The 19,522-nt window shown below is 42.5% G+C and overlaps 1 protein-coding gene and 1 long non-coding RNA gene across 2 annotated transcripts in view; one reads left to right on the plus strand and one right to left on the minus strand.

The window, feature by feature from the left end:
- The window catches only part of LOC127411303 (cysteine-rich motor neuron 1 protein-like), a 219,018-nt gene that overhangs the window by 70,300 nt on the left and 129,196 nt on the right, over positions 1-19,522 (minus strand). The window contains exons 3-5 of the mRNA XM_051646782.1: positions 14,395-14,637; positions 9,006-9,126; positions 6,959-7,080 (exon numbers count right to left, since the gene is read on the minus strand). Of these exons, the coding sequence (XP_051502742.1) occupies positions 6,959-7,080; positions 9,006-9,126; positions 14,395-14,637 (486 nt within the window). The remainder of the gene's footprint in view (positions 1-6,958; positions 7,081-9,005; positions 9,127-14,394; positions 14,638-19,522) is intronic.
- LOC127411373 (uncharacterized) lies at positions 11,207-14,512 on the plus strand. The gene is made up of 3 exons (XR_007892266.1): positions 11,207-11,460; positions 12,038-12,264; positions 12,459-14,512. It is a non-coding gene; the product is annotated as an uncharacterized LOC127411373 (long non-coding RNA).

Genomic DNA, 19,522 nt, shown 5'->3' on the forward strand with positions numbered 1-19,522 from the left:
CTTCAGACAGTTCAGCACCAACTGTGTGCGCTCGTTCGTGAGGCGCGCCGTCATCAAGACTGAGTCCAACTCCAAGCCGAGAAAAGAGATGCTCTGAACCGGGGAAAGCTTGCTCTTTTCCCAGTTGACCCAAAGCCCCAGTCGGCTGAGGTGCGTGAGCGCCAGGTCCCTGTGCGCACACAACACATCCCGAGAGTGAGCTATGATCAGCCCATCGTCAAAATAATTGAGGATGCGGATGCCCACTTCCCTTTGCGGGGCAAGGGCTGCCTCTTAGACCTTTGTGAAGATGCGAGGGGACAAGGACAGGCCAAAGGGGAGGACCTTGTACTGGTACGCCCGGCCCTCGAAAGCAAACCACAGGAAGGGTCTGTGTCGAGGTAAGACCGAGACGTGCAAGTACATGTCCTTCAGGTCTACCACCACGAACCAATCTTGATGTCGGACGCTCACTAAAATGCATTTTTGCATCAGCATCTTGAACGGGAGTCTTTGAGAGGCCCGGTTCAGTACTCGCGGGAAAAAGATTGTCCGCAACCCACCGCCTTTCTTCGGTACGATGCAGTAGGGGCTGTAAAACCCCTTCTTCATCTCGGCCGGAGGGACAGCTCTATCGCACCCTTCCGTAGAAGGGTAGCAATCTCCACACGCAAGGTAGCGGCATTCTCGCCCTTCACCAAGGTGAAGCGGACGTCGCGTAGCCGAGTCGGACAGTCCGGGTCAGCCATCGCAACGGGTTGGAAAGCGTGAGCCACGTGTCCAAACACCGGGCGAGGGGGACCAAGGGGACAATCACGTCGGACGTACCGGCGGGTGGGGCCTTGTGGCGGAGCGGAGGGGGAATATCATCTCCACAGTCCGTCAGAACCAACCCGGTGTGGGCATGTTTGTGCCACAGCTGGGCGCACAGGGGCGGGGGGTCCGCCGCTGAAGCGCCAAACCTGCCAAAATGGGACGGTGGGTGGCGGTCGTGACGACGGCTGTGCGCACCTGACATGTGACCCAGGGAACCAGAAAACCACTCTTTTGTTGAAGTTTTGGGTACCGTAGCCACTTGGGCATGCGGCGAAAAATGAAACAAAAGATTCTCCTCCCGGCCTTCCACCGACGGATGGAGTGGTCTGTCTACCAGCTCCATAGAAGTGGGTCTCCTTGTCCCTGGGTCGCCGGTCTCAGGGGCGCTTCGAAGCCTTCCTTGTGTTCGCGGGGGCAGGCTGCGGTGGAGCCGGTGCTGTTGCTGCAGGAGGACGCCCTTGGTGATGAACAGACAGGGTCTTGAGCCATGTCGGGGTAGGATGTGTTGAATAGCCTCCGTCTGCTGCTTCACCACCGAGAACTGCTAGGCAAAGTCCTTGACGGTGTCGCCGAACAGGCCAACCTGGGAAATGGGGGCGTCAAGGAACCGTGCTTTGTCAGCCTCTCTCATCTCAACCAGGTTGAGCCAAAGGTGGTGCTCCTGGACCACCAGGGTGGACATCGCCTGCCCGAGAGACCACGCCATGACCTTCGTCACCCGTAGAGAGAGGTCGGTTGCCGAGCACAGTTCCTGCATCATTCCCGGGTCAGAACTACCCTCGTGCAGCTCTTTTAGCACGTTGGCTTAATGTACCTGCAGGATAGCCATGGCGTGCAGGGCGAAGGCAGCTTGTCCAGCAGCACCGTATGCCTTAGCCGTCAGAGACGACGTAAACCTACAGGCCCTGGACTGGAGCCTCGGGCACCCGTGCCAGGTGGCGGCGCTCTGTGGGCACAAATGCACCGCGAGCACCTTATCCACCTGGGGGATCACTGAATACCCCTTGGCTGCCCCACCATCGAGGGTAGTGAGAACGGGGGAGCTGAAAGATCGGGATCAGGTAGTAAAAGGTGCCCCCCATGATCTTGTCAGCTCCTCGTGTACTTCCGGGAAGAAAGGGACCGGGGCGGGGTGTGGCCGTGAGCAGCGCTCTGGGCCCAGGAACCAATCATCTAGCCACGAGGGTTCAGGGGAGAGTGGAGGGTTCCACTCTAGCCTGACGCTTGCGGCTGCCCGGGAAAGCATGTCCATCATCTCTGCATTGGCCTGAGACTGGGCGACCATACCCAAAGGAGGAAGCCCAGCTGAAGCCTCCGCCTCAGACTGGACGAGCCCACTCTCCGATGCTACTCTTGATAACTCGTCGTCTTCCCGTGCTCCGAATAAGAGGTCGAACCCGCCCTAAGACGAGCCGGCGGTCTCATTTGAGAGCCCGACCAGGGCAAGCGAGTGTGCTGAAAAATTGGAGGTCTGTGGGGGGTTACCCGGCGGAGGTGCTCCCATTGAAGTCCCCAAATCGCCCCCGGTATTAACCGACGTGGCCTCATACCTGTAGTTAGAAGGACCGAGGTGGGGAGCCGCTGAGGTGGCTTGCTTTCTTACGAAGGCAAGCCGCAACTGCAACGTTGCCATGGTCATGTTCTTGCAATGAGGACAAGACCCATCCACGAACGATGTCTCCACGTGGGCAGCGCCCAGACATGTAAGACAGCGATCGTGGCCATCAGAAGAGGAGAGATAACAGATGCGGAGAGATAATGACTGCAACCAGGAATAACACACAAATGGAAAGGCATCTTTAAAAAGACGTTCCGTGTGTGCCGCTCTTTTAGAATTTAAAATATACCCTTTTAGAATATACTCTTTTGTTCTGCCGAAGCGCCCAGGGGCATTCTCTGCACTCCACAGGTGCAGAGGGGGAAGAAGCTGCTGAAATGTGCCGTAAATCCAGCAGTTTGAGGTGAACGGTAGGGAGAATTGAATTCAGTGCACTGAATGCAACTGCTTGGCTCCGAAGAGAAAATCTGAATGAGTGGTTGCATACCAGCTCCTTTTATACCCGTATGTCCGGGGGAGTGGCATGCAAATTCCACTTGGCAATTCCCATTGGCCTTTTTTCAAAAAGCAGAGGTGTTTGGGGCTCCCAAGAGTGACCCCTAGTGTCACTACATTGACACAACGTCGAGTGAGTGACAGACAGGGAACCAAAGTCCTTGGGTAGCATTCTTTGTCTCTTTTATTTGCTACGTCTTTCATGTTCTGTATGCTCAAGGCCTGGCCATAGGAGTAGCATTGAAATATTCAAAAGTGTGCTTCTTTACATAGATCTCTTTTCCTGCTCTCAAACTATACTGTTGAAAAGATCATGTCATACCAGCTTAAGGGGGTAAAAGTGGTTTCGGAACAAACTAGCTGGTTTGTTGCTTGCCCAGTGTGGTCTACCAGCTCAAACCATCTTGGCCAAGATGGATAACCAGGTTGAATGCAGTGGTAATCCAGCTGATAAACCATCTAGACCTAGTCTCAGCAATAACGTCAACGTACCACCCAGCCCATTTTCTGATTGTCTGATGGACACTGTATACAAAAAATGGCAACCACTTGCCCAAATTACAAGCTTGTTTTGTCTGTAAAATTATCGGTACTTAATCCTTGGATAGACAGAAATTCTGATCACACAAATCTACACACATTTGTCCTTTATACTTTTTGGTGTTTTCCATGCAATGCTTCACAACTCACTGACCAAGACTGCTGTGCTATTGTTTCACATTTCCCACACCAGTCTATTACTGTGCTAACATTTATTCCAAATTTCCACATTTTTGTGCTTCCTTGTTGATACACATGTGCTTAAAATGAAAGCGACTGCTGCCAAACAATGAATATGGAAAGTCAAGTCCTTAGGCAGTGCAATATTTTCATTGTTGCTATACTGTATCCAATGCCACAACGATCAGCCACATCATTCAAACCACCTGACTAATATTGTGTAGGTCCCCCTCGTGCCACCAAAACAGCGCCAACCCGCATCTCAGAATAGCATTCTGACATGATATTCTTCTCACCACAATTGTACAGAGCGGTTATCTGAGTTACTGTAGACTTTGTCAGTTCGAACCAGTCTGGCCATTCTCTGTTGACCTCTCTCAACAACAAGGCATTTCCGTTCACAGAACTGCTGCTCACTGGATGTTTTTTAGTTTCTGGCATTCTGAGCAAATTCTAGAGACTGTTGTGCCAATCATGTGGCAGCAGTGCAGTGCATAAAATCATTAAGATACAGGTTTGATCTCTGTGATTTTGACCGTGGCATAGTTGTTGGTGCCAGATGGGCTGGGTTGAGTATTTCTGTTACTGCTGATCTCCTGGGATTTCCACACACAACAGTCTCTAGAATTTACTCAGAATGGTGCCAAAAACAAAAAACATCCAGTGAGCTGCAGTTCTGTGGATGGAAATGCCTTGTTGATGAGAAAGGTCAACAGAGAATGGTCAGACTGGTTTGAACTGACAAAGTCTACGGTAACCCAGATAACAACTCTGTACAACTGTGGTGAGAAGAAGGTTGGCGCTGTTTTGGCGGCACGAGGGGGACCTACACAATATTAGGCAGGTGGTTTTAATGTTGTGTGTATGTATTAGGTGCCCTAAGCTTGGCTGTAGGAGAAACAGGAAGGAAATAAACAACTAGTGGTGAAGTGGAATTATTTGAGTCCTTTTATTCAGAGCAACCACTCCTGAGCTTTCGTGTTTGGATGGAGCCTTGATTCTGTTGTCTTTCTGTCAGTGGTTGTTGTGAATATGGAAAAGACCTAAAGAACAGCATACGGCCTGGTGCACGGCGATGTTTCCAGCCTTGATTTGGTGCTAATTTCCTGTGGCTTCTTCCACCTGTCCCCTACAGTCACTTCATCTGAGAGACTTCTCCCCCACCTGCACCAGTGGTGTGGTCGGGGCCATATTCATGTATATGCCATATGCTTACTTTTTCGCAGGGCTGTTTGCATATAACAACTTAAGGATCAATATTTGCATATACCCTCGGTATACCCACTTGTTTTGCTGCTTCAGAAGTCCATAATCTACTGTTGTGTTAGTTTCCCTTTAACTGTATTGGATGCTGTTTCGTGAAACTGGTGATTCTTTGTTGTAATTGGTGCATTATCACTTGAATTCTACCATTACCCGCCCCTGACAACTGCTGTCACTGCCGTCATCGACTGAGGGAATTTATGGAAGTGAGTGGAGAGAGAGAGAGAGAGAGTCACCCTCATGCTGAAGCAGTAGTGTCAGGTAAAATGAATTAACAAAATATGCCAAACGTCCTGTAAAATAAGGAATTGTAACGTAATTAAGGGAAAAAATTGCGTTCGTATGAAATCCATACGCAATGCCATTTGTCCCGTATTTTAGCGTCACACACACAAACTGCTGAGAATGTTTCACAAATTGAGAGAAATTGTCCTGAAACACACAACTTTCGCGTGAGTTGTGTAAGACGGACGGCTTCACACTGAATGCGTTTTTGTGTCCATCCATGCTGTTTTGCAATGTAAAGCAGTGTCTTGTGCAGGAGCGTCTGTATAAATGGGTCATTCCTACAATTCAGTGACATTAAGTCCCCAGTACAATTGATATTGTTTAATTTCACCCAATTACAATTTTAATAGGCTTGTTTAAAAGAATAAATACTTTTTATAATGTTACACACTTCTGTTGGCTTAAAAGTTACATTTTAAATAACTGAAATCCTTTTCTATTGCACTGTGTCATTTCCTCATGTCCCCAAAACTGCACATCAAACATCTTTGACAAAAATAAATGCTAAATCATTGGATTTCTCAGTACACAGTATTTCTGTTAACAGAAATAAAATCTAAAATATTAGTTTACAGATATGATTGCTAGATATCAATCACAGTCTGACAATCAGGGACTGTGTTTGTATGGGTGTGCACGGTGTAGACACATACAACACTGTGATCATTTTGTCGGCTCTTGTGAGTGTCCCTACCTTCCTTCAATCCTTCTCACACACACAAACATACAGTTGCCCCTCTTAAGCCAGACTTGTGTGAATGTATGAATGTTGTTGCATTATACGACAAAATATCAAACCATGTGACATTTATCTTAAAGATATACAGCACAAACACTCTTTTTTAGCAAAACATTTTATAAAAAGATATTTGAGAGAAGGTTTAGCATCATTTGTTTGCAAATGCCACTTGGTTTGATATTTTGTATCTAATGCAATGACAATAAGGCATTTTAAAGTGGGACTTAAGTGTCCACATACTTCTTGGGGACACTGTACGCTTAAATTGTAAATGAGGCCTCTTTTTAAAGCCATGTCCACAGGGGATTTAAAAAAAGCAGATGCACAAAGTCATAAACTTGCAGTGTAACACTGTTTTCTATCCATTTGACAAAATGTTTAATTTGTTTGGAAATGGAACAGACAGTCAAATATTCATCAACAAAACTCTTTTTTATGTTAATGTGTAACAGTGTTTGATCTCCACTTGTCAAAAATACACAAAAATCATACTTTGAGAACTATTAATTAAGTCAAATATGGTCCAAAATCCCCATCTCCCTTTTCAATATTTAAAATTAAGATATGCAATCATATGTAAGTAGTCTTTTATAATATGAAATAGTTTCTCACAAAGCAAATGCAAATTTCAAATTAAATATCAATTTAATAAACATTCTAAATCAAAAGTGACATTTCAATATTTTTGAATTCTTAAAAAATCAGAAAATGATTCTTAATGTGCCTCTAAAAAGAGCACACAAAGAACATAAAAAAGTCTAGAAAGTAATCTTCTAGAAGTCTAGAAAATAAATAAAAAATGATAAGCTATCCTATGTTTGGTTCATTTCAGCTTTTAAATTTAAAAATCTAAAATTCATTAAATATAATTCAAAACATTGAAATAGATAGTTTAAAGATCAAACTAGAGACTGGTGTAGGTGTGTACTGTAGCTGGCTGTGTTTTGTGGGTGTGTATGTAATCTGTCTGTGCGAAGCCCGGTCACTATGGCAGCAGTAACAGGGTTCTATGCACTGACTAGATGACCTCTCCAACACACCCACACATAAACACTAATTAACACACACACACACACACACGCACAAAAAAACGAACATACCGTTGACACACTCAAACACATCGCAGCACCTCCCAGGTGTTCCATCACCACGGGACACGACCTGAGGGGAAGTCCCTGCTGAGCATTGTGAGAAGGTGCAGATGCCAGGCAAACATTCACATCTGAGTGGAGGAAGGAGAAAGAGAGAGAGAGAGAGAGAGAGAGAGAGAGAGAGAAAGATGGGGAACCTGTAATTCCCAATTCATAACAACAAAACTGACTCCTACTGTTGCTTCTAGACGTACAGTAGTGGTGTGAAATGTATTGTGAGTGTGAAACAGGTGTTTTGTGAGCACGTGAGTCATTTTGGGAAATCTTTTTATGTAAAAACTGAATTTTGAGTATGAGACAGTTGTAACCATCTAATCTGAATTTTGAGTGTCAGACAGGTATAACAGTCTAAAGTGGATTATAAGAGGTAGACAGGTGTAACAGTCTAATGTGGATTGTAAGCATGAGACAAACTGTCCAACCTGGACTGTGAGTGTGAGACAGGTTTAACGGTCTAACCTGGATTGTGAGAGTGAGACAGGTATAACGTCTAATCTGAACTGTGAGAGGTAGACAGGTGTAAAGTTTTATCTGGACTGTGAGAGGTAGACAGGTTTAAGACAGGTGTAACAGTCCAGTGTGGATAGTGAGTGTGAGACAGTTGTAAATGTCTAGTCTGGATTGTCAGAGTGAGACATGTGTAACATCTAATCTGGAATGTGAGAGTGAGACAGGTGTAATATCTAATCTGAATTGTGAGAGTGAGACAGGCATAATGTCTAATCTGATAGAGTAAGACGGGTGTAACGTCTAATTCGGATTGTGAGATTTAGACAGGTATAACGGTCTAATCTGGATCCTGAGAGTAAAACAGGAATAATTTCTAATCTGAATTGTGAGAGTGAGATAAGTATAATGGCCTAATTTGGATTGTGAGAGTGAGACAGGTGTAATGTCTAATATGGACTGTAAGAGTTAGTGTGACACAGGAGAGTGAATGTGACACAAGTGTAACAGTCTGATCTGAATATTAAGGGTGAGACAGGTGTAACGGTCTAATCTGTAAAGTGAGAGTGAGACAGGTCTAACAGTCTAATCTGGATTATCAAAGTGAGACAGGTGTAATATCTAAAATGGTTTGTGAGAGTGAGACAGGTGTAATGTCTAATTTGAATTGTGAGAGTGAGACAGGCATAATGTCTAATCCAGATTTTGAGAGTTAAAACAGGTGTAACGGTCTAATCTGAACTGTGAGAGTTAAACAGGTGTAATTTCTAATTTGGATTGTGAGTGAGAGACAGGTATAATGTCTAATTTGGACTGTAAGAGTTGGAGAGTGAGTGTGAGACAGGTGTAAGACAGGTGTAACAGTCCAATTTGGAGAGTGAGTGTGCAACAGGTGTACCAGTCCGATCTGAATATTAAGAATGAGACAGGTGTAATGGTCTAATCTGGATAGTGAGAGTGAGGAAGGTGTAACTGTCTAATCTGGACTGTGAGAGTAACACAGGTGTAAAGGTCCAATCTGGGCAGTGAGAGTGAGACAGGTGTAATGTTCTAACTTGGATTATCAGAGTGATACAGGTGTAATCTCTAATCTGGTTTGTGAGACTGAGACAGGTGTAATGTCTAATCTGAATTGTAAGAGTGAGACAGGCATAATGGTCTAGTCTGGACTGTGAGAGAGAGAGGTGTAACATCTAATCTGAATTGTGAGAGTAAAACAGGTGTAATGTCTAATCCAGGTTGTGAGAGTTAAAACAGGTGTAAAGGACTAATCTGGATCGTCAGTAACTTCTAATACAGATTATTAGATTGAGACAGATGTAACATCTAATCTGAATTGTGAGAGTAAAACAGGTGTAATGTCTAATCCGGATTGTGAGAGTTAAGACGTGTAACTTCTAATATAAATTGTGAGATTTAGAAAGATGTAACATCTAATCTGAATTGTGAGAGTGAGACAGGTGTAACGGTCTAATCTGGAAAGTGAGTGTAAAAGAGGTGTAACAGTCTAACCTGGATTGTGAGAGTGAGACACATATAACAATCTAACCTGGTAGGAAGGGTGCAGCAGCCATCTGCTGTCAGTCTGACCTGAGTCTCATAGCTGTCTGCTGGACACTGGACGGGCTTCACTGGAGGACATTCTACTGTGCTGCAGTCTACACTGAACACTGAACACATGAGACACAACATTTATCACTCCTCATCAAAGCCACCAATTATCACACCTCATCAAATCTCATCTAAGAACATGATGTGCCTTTAATCTCAAACCTCAGGCTTCAACACTTACCCTTTACAGTGGTTAAACTGTTATGTAGTCTGGGTTTAAAGGGCTAGATTACCTCAAAATGAAAATTCTGACATCATTTTCAGTTACACAGAAGAAAGTCAAACGGGTTTCGGAACAATATGAGTTTGAGTAAACGATGACAGATGTTTTTATTTTTGGGTAAGCTATACCTTTAAGATTTCAAAAATCAAACTGAAAAAATATCAGATTTAGTTTTAAAGTCAATATGAAACACTTTGTCTGTATCCCATTTTATTTCTGTAATGTGACACTTCTGAGTGTAACAGGACATTTAATGAGAAAAACAAATCTAAGAAGGGACTTAATTTGATCCATCTAGAATAAATTGGATCATAAAAAAAATGGCGCTCCATGTCAAAATGGAGCCAGACCTGAAAGCGAGTTTAGAATCAAATGTGGAGGAATACTCTCCCCCGAAACACCACCAGCACTACTTTACTATTACTATTTTATTTCTGTTTAAAAGTTAAAATTTACAAAATTACTTACAGTTGTATGTAAGTGTGTTTATTTCATTGTTTTACTTTGTTGTAGAGTGGTATTCACTGCTAGACTTGTGCTGTTTGTTTACTGTCATTTACTGTCATGTGTTGGTGTGTGTGCTATATTGTTCTGACTTGTCCCAGGGTATTCACTGCTAGATTTAGAGTTGTTTGTCCAGTGTGTATAAAACCATTGTTGTTTTTAGTGTCTATAAACAGTGCTTCACTTGTTTTAGAGTATTATTTATTGCTAAAGTGTAGCATAATTTATTTGCGGTGTACTGAAGTCGCGTTTGTTCCCGCACTTATCACCTCGCGCAACCCATAATTTTGGTTGCCCACGTGACTAGCTTTGTTGTGCTAAGTAGCATTAAGGCGTGTCCTGCTTTTTTCACTGTACAGCTCATAAGCATCGTGTATATATTTGACTTGAATGCTGACACGGAAGCAGCAGAAGTGGTAGCCCTCGTGTAAAGCCCTCCTCATGTGAAGACCTACTTGTGAAAAGACCAGCGAGTCTACCTGTGTGAGTCCACCGAGCAAGGACACGACAAGGCGCCACTCACCATTGCACTTAAGTATCTTTTAATTTGAGCTCTTTTCTTATTTTCCTTCTACATACTAACATGTCTACTTCACGAATAACATATGCCTTCAAGCACATCCCTGTTATCTGTTACAGACTGTTTACACAATATAGATGCAAGACAAAACACAACCCACACAACTTACGGCCACTTTGCACTTCTGCACCTACTCCACTCTCTTTATCAGTTGGACTCTGGAACTTCCAGTCAGCTGTGAACAAAGCTGACTTCATTCCAGCCTTTACCACACAGTCCACCCTCAGCATCCTGGCACTGGCAGAAACATGGATATGTCCAGAGGATACAGCAACACCTGCTGCTCTCTCCAACAATTTCTCCTTCTCTCACACCCCTCGACACACTGGTAGGGGTGGGGGAACAGGTTTGCTCATTCATAACAACTGGACTTTTTTACCACACTCTTCTCTATGTAACAATACTATTTTGAATTCCATGTTATTATTACAATGCAATCCACATAAATACATGGTGTTGTCATCTATCGTCCTCCAGGTCGGCTGACAAACTTTCTCGAGGAGTTGGATGTCCTGCTGTCCTCCTTCCCAGAGGATGGCAGGCACACTTGTGGTTCTTGGTTATTTCAACATACACCAAGACAAGCCCCAGGCCACTGAACTGAATGCTCTTCTGGCCTCATTTGACTTAGAAAGACTAAGCACCACAGCAACTCACAGATCTGGCAACCAGCTGGACCTAATTTTTACACATAACTGTACCAACTCAAATATACTTGTTACTTCTTTACATGTCTCTGATCACTTCTTTGTTCAATTCAACATGACTCTCCCATCTACATTAAAACAGACTCCACCTTTGGTTTCCTTTCTCTGTAAACTCCATTCTCTTTCACCCTCTCACCTTTCCACTGCTGTCTCTACCTCTCTTCCCACACAAAATATATTTTCCACCATTGATGTAAACACTGCCACAGACACATTAAGCTCTACTTTAACAATCTGACTAGACAACATCTATCCTCTCTCCTCTAGGCCAGCAGGTACTACACCACCCAGCCCTGGGCTGACGTCCTTCGTGAACATCGGACTGACCTCAGGGCAGCTGAGAGGAGATGGTGGATATCTAAAGATCCAGCAGATCTAGGTAAGTATCAGTCTCTGTTTGCAATTTTTTTCAGATAACGTTAAATCTGCAAAAACTTGCTATATTGCTATATCGCAGCTTGTTTAGAACATTCAACACACTTCTCTGCCCTCCCCCTCCACCACCTGACACATTACTGACAGCAGATGTCTTCGCAACATTTTTTACTAATAAGGTTACAACCATCAGCAATACATTCTCAGCACCACACCCTGTCAAACACCTGTCTCCTCTATGCAACTCCTCTGTCTCTATGTTCTCTACACTAACACTGATGTCTCTAAACTCCTCCTCTCCAACCAACCCACCACCTGTTCCCTTGACCCCATTCCTTCTCACCTTCTCCAGGCCATCTCTCCGTCCATCCTACCTGCACTCACACACATAATTAACACTTAATCTCTTAATTAATAAATCTCTACTTACAGGCACTTTTCCCACTATATTTAAGCAGACTCGAGTAACCCCGCTGCTGAAGAAACCCACACTTAACCCCACACAAATAGAACACTACAGACCAGTCTCTCTCATCCCATTCATGGCAAAAACACTTCAAATCTCTGCCTATCTCTCACAGAAAAAGCTGCTGGATGACAATCAGTCAGGCTTCAAAAGTGGACACTCCACCAAGACTGCCCTGCTGTCTGTCACTGAGTCACTGAGACAGGCGAAAGTTGAATCCAGATCATCCGTCCTGATTCTGCTGGACCTTTTACACCGTCAACCATCAGATCTTACTCTCCACCCTCTCTTTGCTGGGCATCACAGGAACTGTGCTTGACTGGTTTAATTCTTATCTCTCAGGTAGGTCCTTCAAGGTAGCCTGGAGAGGTGAGGTGTCCAAGCCACATCAGCTACTTACTGGGGTACCTCAGGGTTCAGGGCTTGGGCCACTTCTCTCCTCTATATACACAACATCACTGGGACCCATCATTCAGGCACATGGTTTCTCTTACCACTGCTATGCTGATGACACGCAACTCTACTTGTCTTTCCAGCCCAACAACACCACAGTGACTGCTCGAATCTCTGCCTGCCTGGCAGACATCTTGGCCTGGATGAAGGAACACCACCTGCAACTTAACCCAGCCAACTCCTTGTCTTTCCAACCAACCCTGCTGTTGAACACAACATCACCGTGCAGCTAGGGGCAACTACAGTAACGCCTTCCAAAATGGTCAGAAATCTTTGGGTAACCATCAATAACAAACTAAACTTCACAGACCACATCTCAAAGACCGCAAGATCATGTAGATTTACACTTTACAATATCAGGAAGATAAGACCCTTCCTCTCTGAACATGCCACACAACTTCTTGTTCAGTCAGTTGTCATAACTATACTGGACTACTGTAATGCTCTCATTGCAGGCCTCCCTGCATGTGCAGTTAGACCCCTGCAAATGATCCAGAATGCAGTAGCACGTCTGATCTATAATAAACCAAAGAGAGCGTATGCTACACCACTTCTTGTCTCTCTTCACTGGCTGCTGGTTGATGCACGTATCAAGGCTCTGATGCTGGCATACAGAACAGTAACTGGGTCTACTCCAGCATACCTAAAATCATTTCTGCAGAGCTACGTGCCCACTAGAAGCCTGCGGTCGGCTAAGGAATGTCGCCTTGTTATACCAACACAAAGAGGCACCAAAACACTTTCCCGGACTTTCGGCTTCATCATACCATGTTGGTGGAATGACCTTCCCAACTCCTTCTGTGAAGCTGACTCACTTTCTTTCTTCAAAAAATGGCTAAAAACACATCTTTTCCATGAGCACTTAACCAGTCACAAAAAAAAAAAAAAAAAAAAAAAAAAAAAATATCTTGCTGCACATTAATCTGTTCTGAATACTATTCTGATGCTAGTGAAACTTTGTAATATGGCACTTTTCGTACCACTGTCTCCTTAAGATGATTTGCTTATGTTTTCCTCTTTTGTAAGTCGCTTTGGATAAAAGCGTCTGCCAAATGAATAAATGTAAATGTACTCAGTGCACCTTTAACCAACAGGCGGCATAGCCTAGGTGATACCAGTCGAAAAGGAAAGTCCTTTCAGAAGTTTGGCAAGTTATTACATTTTGATTAGAAATTACGAAGACAACTTTTTCTTTGCAAAAATGTGATCAGTTTAAAAGGAGTGAAGTAAACAGGGTCAATTTTAATTTAATGTTGACATGTCAGAAAAGTGGCTTCTACAGTATAAAAAGAACTTAAAACAGATGTTTCTTATCCACAAACACATCTGTGCTTTTAGTGTGTCTCAAAAGCGTATTTTTTTTTAAGTCATGTTGAAGCCGAGTATTTATCTTTGCTCAAGGCTGCCATATTGTAGCTAAAAGCAGAATGACAGCAGAAGAGAAGCAGCAATATTTAAACTAACACACTATGACATCATCTTGGAAAAACCCTGCAAGGAATTCAAATCTATCACTATCTGGGTCCTAGTGTGGATCTTCAAGACTCCACAAACACCCATCATTGCTTTTGCCACAAAAGGAGTTTCTGAATATACTATATAAGTTGCCACCTTCATGCTGTTTTGCGCCTGCTGAAAATACCACTAAGATGGTTTACTGATTTTCTAGCTGTTGGACCAGCAAAGCCATGCATAGCCACGCTGTTCACCAGTTTGTCTTGTCAGACAATCATATACCTAACCCTAAACTCTACGCTAACCCTAACCATTAAACACAACAATATATTAAACACCCTTAAAATCAGAGAAGAGTAATAGGTTGATTCTAATTTTGTCAAGTCTCAACCTTGGCCTTACAACTAACCTCAATTCTGACCCTAAACCTAACACTACAATCTGACTGGCTGATATGAATGTTGCTGTAGGACCAACAAGGATCCAGGAACATTGCAAAATCACACATTCTGCTCATTCACACAGCTCAGTGCTTCACACTGGACTTGCTCAACTCATAGTTACCTGGCTTGCATTCATAGAGATCACAGCACTCGCCGGGTTTGCCTGAGCTCTTGGACACGAGGATGTTGAGGTGTCCAGGCTGGCAAACTTTCCTCAGACACCCTGCTGGGCTGCACACGCAGCGGCTGGGCAGGGGGCAACATTCCCCTGGTGGAGCGTAGCCCTCAATTAATGTGGAGTCTTCAGGACAGCGAGGAGAAAACTGAACCTCACATCTCGCCTTTGAACAGTCTGGTCTCTCCTCTGCAGAGAAAAAGAACAGAAGTTTGTCAGTCTGTAAATAGTTATTCTTTAAAAATACATACAGTACATAGCATTGAGGATTAACTGAGAACTGGTCCTTATTCAGAACTTTTTACATTTTTCCAAAATAAATATTGGGAACTAATTATTTTTGTGGTATTTGTTGCTGTTAAGTGGAATCAGAATCGCTAAATTCTTTAAAATTCCCATTCCTAAACATATATTTCTCTCTCTGTTTCTTCCTAGTAATGTAAGAAAACATTAATCAATATTCTAAAAGTGGCACAGACTGACATTTCGCTCTCACAAATAAAGAGAAACTATGAGCGGCTGCCACACTTGCTTATTTCAAATTGAATATTGACCATGCATGGTCAAAGTCCAGCATTCAAGGTATGACTTGCTTTATTCATCCATTACAAGAGAATAACAATGTAACAAAGGATGAAGGAAAGAAATTGAAAAGGTGCATGGGACAGATATAAAAAAGAGCCACAGACTAGAAACCTCATGCTGATGTGAATGCGAATGAACGCAAATGTCAGCGGGAGAAACGCAGCTGGCGAGCCGTAATGCTGCTGTTGCTTGTGTGCAGTCTGATAACACACGAAAGAGGGGCTGTGTAATGGCTCTGGGCATGCCGCTACATGTTGAAATATAGCCACAGCGATTTTAGTATGTAAAAAGTAGGCTGATCTGGGATAGTGTGGCTCTGCTACTTTAAATCTTAAAGGGATAGTTCTCCCAAAAAAAGAAGACCCTTATGTTGCTCAAACCAGGTATTTTTCTCCCTTGGAATGTAAAAGGAGATATTTTGTAGAATATCCTAGCTGCAATATAACAAAAGTGGACATGTGAGAAACAAACTATTATTCACAGCGCATGGGTCATATGGACTACTTTTAGGATACTTTTATGGTTTTTTAATGGTACTTTTTTTTGTCCTTCTGAATCTTGACAGCTACTGGTCACCATCCACTTTCATACTATGGAAAAGAGCAGCATGGACATGGACAAAAACTTTTTTTTTTTTAAATAAAATTTTAGTTTTGTAACGAAATAAATTAATATGTTGGCACAATTATATTTTTGACTACAAAACTAATTTCAAACATTTAACCATATGCCTTCAAATCAAAAATCCAAAATACCCCCCCCCCCCTCTTTTTTTGGCAGGGTGTGGTCTCCATGGTGCCTTCCCCTTGGGAGGGACACCCCTGACGCAGACACTTATGGCTCCCAGTCAGTTAACAAATTCCACTCTTTTTGGGGAGAAAAGAGAGGGAAATAGGCCTCGGCTGGGCTAGCCTGTCCCTATAGTCGGGCAGTCGACTTGTTCCTGATGGACCGTTCAACGCTCATAAGAGCGTTGGGGGAGGTTACGAGATGGCCTGGTATGCTGGCTACAAGGCACACAGCGGTCTGCCAGTCTCGCACTGCCAGTCCACGTAACACAGTTCAGCTAGTTGTGGCATTTTGTATAGGGACCCCTAGTGTCTCTACATCGACACAACGTCGAGTGAGTGACAGACAGGGAACGTCCTGGTTACTTTCGTAACCTCCATTCCCTGATGGAGGGAATGAGACATTGTGTCCCTCTTGCCACAATGCTGAACTACCCACTGAAATGTCCAGGACCTGGTCTCAGCTCCTCAGCACAAAACCTGAATGAGTGGTTGCATACCAGCTCCTTTTATACCTGTATGTCTGGGGGAGTTGCATGCAAATTCCACTTGCCAATTCTCATTGGCCTTTTTTCAAAAAAGCAGAGGTGTTTGGGGCTCCCAAGAGTGACCCCTAGTGTCGCTACATCAACACAACATCTCGTTCCCTCCATCAGGGAACGGAGGTTATGAAAGTATCCAGGATGTTGTCCTTTGTCTTTGAAGACTGTCGTGTACACCTTTGTATAAAATCTTCAGTTCTTTGACAATTTCAAACATTGTATAGCCTTCATTCCTCAAAACAAGGATTGACTGATGAGTTTCTTGAGAAAGCTGTTTCTTTTTTGCCATTTTTGACCTAATATTGACCTTAAGACATGCCTGTCTATTGCACACTGTGGCAACTAAAAAACAAACACAAAGACAATGTTAAGCTTCATTTAACGAACCAAATAGCTTTCAGCTGTGTTTGATATAATGGCAAGTGATTTTCTAGTACCAAATTAGCAATTTAGCATGATTACTCAAGGATAAGGTGTTGGAGTGATGGCTTATTTTTAATCATTTGGGGCACGGTGACACACGGCCCTCTCATGTGCCTAATTGTTGACAGCATCGTACCACTGGAATTTATCCTTTTCGTCCGATGAGCTGCCAGATTTAAGAAGCGCATCCCGTACCTTCAGATACTGAACCCGCAGTTTTGTCAGCTTGTCGTGTCATTGCTCAGTGGTTCTTTGGTATCCACGAGCATGAAGATCGTTGCAAATTTTACCAAATATCTTGTAGTTCTTGTGTGTTGTATCCAGTTGTTCCTGTATAATCCATCATTGACGTCATGTTTCGAGTTCCGTGCTCGGTCACAGTTAGCGATCACGCTAGATGCGTACCGTGGCTGAGCCAACTGAACCGTGCCCGAGCCCACCTCTTCAAGCGGGCCAAGGCACGGTTCAGCGTACCGTGCCCGGGCATGGTACGGCGCGATCACACTAGTCAAATGAACTGGACTTTGGGGGTCAAACGTGCTTGGGCACGGTACAGATTGCCTAGTGTGAGTACACCCTAAATCAAGCTGTGCAGTTACTGACTGGTTGTTCATATGACAATGTATAATTAAAAATACACAAGTTTTGTTGTAATAAGTGGAATTTTATCAAATAATAAATGAATTGATGAAATATGCCATCACATTTCTTGTTGGTTTAGATTTCTTTATTTAAAATAGTGTAAGGATCTATTATTGGATTGTATTTATCTCTCTAAAAAGTTTGCAAACACATCTTTTACAACAACTGTATTAAATTTACCTCTGATTTGTTATATCTGCTTTGTACAAATCTGAAATGATCTCATTATTTGGTAACAGAGAGCAAAGTGTAGTAAATGCAATAATAATTGCATTTCTCATTTCTAAATAATTCTTTAAAAAAAAGTACTAAAATAATTACTGGAACTGTTAAGGAACCGGAATCGTTAAGAGGAACTGGAACCAGAATCGTAAAATTCTTTACGATTCCTAACTATCTCTCTCTATATATATATTTGATTTGATTTGATTTGATTTGATTTGATTTTTTTTGCAGGAAATTGTCTCTGAACCCTTAATGAAATAGTTCACCCAAAAATTTTAATTCTGTCATATCATTTCGAACTCATATAAATTACTTTCATCTACAAGAGAAGAAATGTCAAAGAATGATGACGCTGTTTTTTTGTTTTCATACAATGAAAGTAAACTAAGTCTGTCAGTCCCTTACATTCTGCCTAAAATATCCTTTTGTGCTGCATAGAAAAAAAAAAGCCATATGGGTTTCAAACAACATAATGGTGAGTAAATGAAAACAGAATTTTTATTTTTAGTTGAACTATCCCTAAGCATTCAATCAATTTCCTGTAGAAAAACAGAAGTATATAATGGCCAAACGATTCTTCTGAATTGATGAATTGGAGAGAAGAAAATGCACAGCAGGGCAAAACCACTGACTTTGTTGACTGAGGTTACAGTACATGCTTTGTAAGCATTACTACGACAATGATTAATTAACTCGCTAAACTTATTATATAGGAGATTTAGTCAAGCCATTAAAAACATTGTTCAGCTATTTGTTTAATCTTGTAGCAAAATCATATCTGATGTATGTAATGCTTGTCTTACAAAGACACTATGGACTATTAGTGCCTTTTGATGTGTTTGGAGGAAAGAGTCCTCCATAGAGATGCTCCTTTTTGAGAGACAGAGTGTAATTACAGTACCTCAAACGTTAGAGAGAAAAAGAGAAAAGGTTGAGAGAAAGAGAGCATTATGCTTACAAATACACAAGAAGAGGAGTGAAGTTAGAGACCTTAAAGCTCCTCACATTTAAGCCCTGTGTTTATATGTCATTATACAAGTGCTTGGGCTATTTGTTTTTGCCCAGGATTTATGGACAATTATGACAACATTATTTTCATTTGCAGACAACTGCCACTTGAATGTGAAATAACTTAATGTATGGAGATGTGATGGGTGGAAATGAGACAAGAGAGAATAAGTGACTTGCAGAAGGGTCAAATGGGACAACCTGTAACACAAATGAGACAGAATATCACCTTTGCAATGATTGACATGCCAATTACTCAAGCCAATGAAACATTTAAAGCATTTTAAGGTATACACTTTTACTAGTATGTGTTTCCTTGGGAATCAAACCCATTTTTTTGTACACTGTAAAAGTGGTAACCTGCAATTGTTACCTCAAGGAACTATTTCTATTTGATCTAACCCATAAAATATATTTTCAATTGAGTAACCCAGTTTGAGGTACATTTAGTTATGTATTGATTAAATACATTTTTTTGACTTGAATAAAACCTTTTAATTTAGATGTTACCATTTGAAGACAAGACAAAGACTCAGTGAATAAGCAAGGAACTTCACATTTGTGGTTTTACTTAAAAATCATGCTTTTGTTTCACCCCAACCACTTAGTTCATAGCAGATAAAATTGAGTTCATTTCAAGTTCATACGTTCATGAGTCCCCAAGTTACCATTTAAACATTTTCTGAGAAAACACCACCATTGAGAGCACTTCCATCCACTTCAGCATCTGTCTTTTTCCTCTGTTAAAACCATCTCAGTGCTCTCAAAATATCCAACAATCCCCAACATATCACCAAATCTATCCTTCAGTGTCCTATGTGTGTTCTGTCTCAAGAGTGCAATTCTGTAGATAAACAGCCT

Source organism: Myxocyprinus asiaticus, chromosome 20 (assembly GCF_019703515.2).
Source record: "Myxocyprinus asiaticus isolate MX2 ecotype Aquarium Trade chromosome 20, UBuf_Myxa_2, whole genome shotgun sequence".
Taxonomy (NCBI): Eukaryota; Metazoa; Chordata; class Actinopteri; order Cypriniformes; family Catostomidae; genus Myxocyprinus; species Myxocyprinus asiaticus.